Below are 2307 nucleotides of genomic sequence, written 5' to 3' on the forward strand. Positions count from 1 at the left end.
ACAGGCCTTCCCACCTGCAAACCCACCTGGAACAAAGAAACAAATAAAAACAGCAAACAACTCAACAAAAATCAACTAAAAATCTGACAAACAAAAAAACCCCAAAGAACAAATGCGTTGATACCTCAGTCAGAATTATTATCCTGAAAAATAAGAAGAGCCAGAGAACCCACTAGGGACTTTGCTATGGCTACTGATTTTATTTGCAAGATTATCACATAGTATGGTGATGGCTAGCAGTACATAGGTAGATAGATAGATTCCAATCTTAATTACATTGATGTAAACCTAGTAACCACTGTTTTTCTTGAATTGTTTGTCTGGATTTTTATTAGTGTAAATACCCAATTCTGCATAAACAGATTGCACAGTATGTTCTCATGAAGGCAATCATGTCATCAGATGATTCTATTTATAAAGAAACACAGAATGAAACTGTGATCAGTGGAGAAATATAGACATTTTATTCTTGCTGAATAACCTCCAACCTAGCAGTTTACTCAGTGCATGTTTCATTTCCTTGTTTCTCATGCTGTAGATAATCGGATTCATCATTGAGGGCATTATGGTATAGAGAACAGCCACCAAGAGATTCAGATCTGAGGTTGAATTGGAGGTGGGTTTCAGGAAGGCAAAGATGCCAGTGAAAAGGAATAAGGAGACCACAATAAGGTGAGGGAGGCAGGTGGAGAAGGCTTTATGCCGGCCCTTCTCAGAAGGGATTCTCAGCACTGTTTTGTAGATCTGAACATACGACACAATTATAAAAGCAAAGCAGATTAAACATAAAGGCACACAAAGAGAAATAAGAACAACTTCACCGAGGTATGAGTCAGAGCAGGCAAGGTGGAGGAGCTGGGGGATTTCACAGAAGAACTGATCCACCCTGTTGCCTCCACAGAAAGATATTGCAAATGTATTCCCGGTGTGCATTGCAGAGTAGAGAATACCACTGACCCAGGCACTGGCTGCCATTTGGACACAAGCTCTCCTGGTCATCACCATCTCATAGTGCAACGGTTGGCAGATGGCGATATATCGGTCGTATGCCATGATGGTCAGTAAGACAAAATTTGCTGAAGCAAAGAATAAGAAAAAAAAGACTTGGGCGACACATCCAGAATAAGAAATTGATCTGGTGTTCATGAGGGAATTGGCCATGGATTTGGGGATGGTGACAGAGATGTAGCTAAAGTCTAGGATGGACAGATTCATCAGGAAGAAGTACATGGGGTTGTGAAGGTGGCAGTCAAGGGCTATGGCTGTGATGATGAGAAGGTTCCCCAGCAGGGATATCAGGTAAAGCAGTAGAAACACAATAAAGTGTAAAATCTGCAGTTCTGGAACATCAGAGAATCCCAGGAGAAGGAATTCAGTCACGGTGGTTTGGTTGGACATTTTCTTCCTCAGAACACTGTGTGATGGCTGCAGGGGGAATGAGAAGGACCATGGTCAGGATTAGAGCAACAAAGGGAATTGCCCTGATTCCTCTTTCTCTAATATCTCATTCTATGAATGTCAAAGGTGCACAGAACTCATCACTTACAATGAGTCGGTGTTGTTAGTGCTCCTCGCCTCTGACAATCCATCAGTCATATTATCACACTAGTGTAACCTCCTTTAAACTCAACAGAGCTTCATCACTTTACCTGATCTGAGGATTTGGCCGAAGGTGTGGCTTGTTAAAATGCAGTATGAAGGATGGAACAAGGCACACTCCAAATCCAACAATTCTTGCAAAGAAGAAAGTCCTCCATTGCGACCATCACCAAGCTCACAACTTGGGCATAAAACTAATAGACTAAAATGCCAACACAGCCTGATTCCCACTTTGAAGGGCAATATGACGTAGACTCCTCCAGCATCATAAGTAGCAGGTCATCTGTAATGTTTCTACTGCAAGCTCTGTGCCTAGATGGCCTGCTGCCTGCTTCCAGATTAATTTATGGCAACAACTCCCAGCTGCACTTTGGCCTGCATGTAACAATGGGCTAGCAGCATCCCTCCGTCACCACTATGTTTTATCGTTTACTCTGTGCTGTGCGGTGCAGGAGTTGCCAGGCCACTTGGGCTCTACTCTTGTCTCTGCCAGTGACCTGCTGTGTGACCTTGAACCAGTCATTTCCCCTCTTTGTGACTCTGTTTCCCCTCCCTCCCTTTCTCTGCCATCTCTACTAGGACTGTAAGGGCTTTTGGAGAGGGGCCGTGGGGCAGATTTTTAAAGGTATTGAGGCACCTAGTGGGATTTTCAAAAGCATCTAGGCCCCCAAGAAATCAATGAGCTGTAAGCTCCTAGGTGCTTCTGAA

At 43.5% G+C, this 2307-nt stretch overlaps 1 protein-coding gene across 1 annotated transcript; it reads right to left on the reverse strand.

Moving 5' to 3' along the window:
- Positions 1 to 441: 441 nt before the first annotated feature.
- On the reverse strand, positions 442 to 1398 carry LOC142068931 (olfactory receptor 14A16-like). The gene has a single exon (XM_075119045.1). The coding sequence runs from the start codon at positions 1396 to 1398 to the stop codon at positions 442 to 444; it is 957 nt and encodes a 318-aa protein (XP_074975146.1).
- Between the last annotated feature and the right edge of the window lie 909 nt (positions 1399 to 2307).

Source organism: Caretta caretta, chromosome 14, assembly GCF_965140235.1.
Source record: "Caretta caretta isolate rCarCar2 chromosome 14, rCarCar1.hap1, whole genome shotgun sequence".
Taxonomy (NCBI): Eukaryota; Metazoa; Chordata; order Testudines; family Cheloniidae; genus Caretta; species Caretta caretta.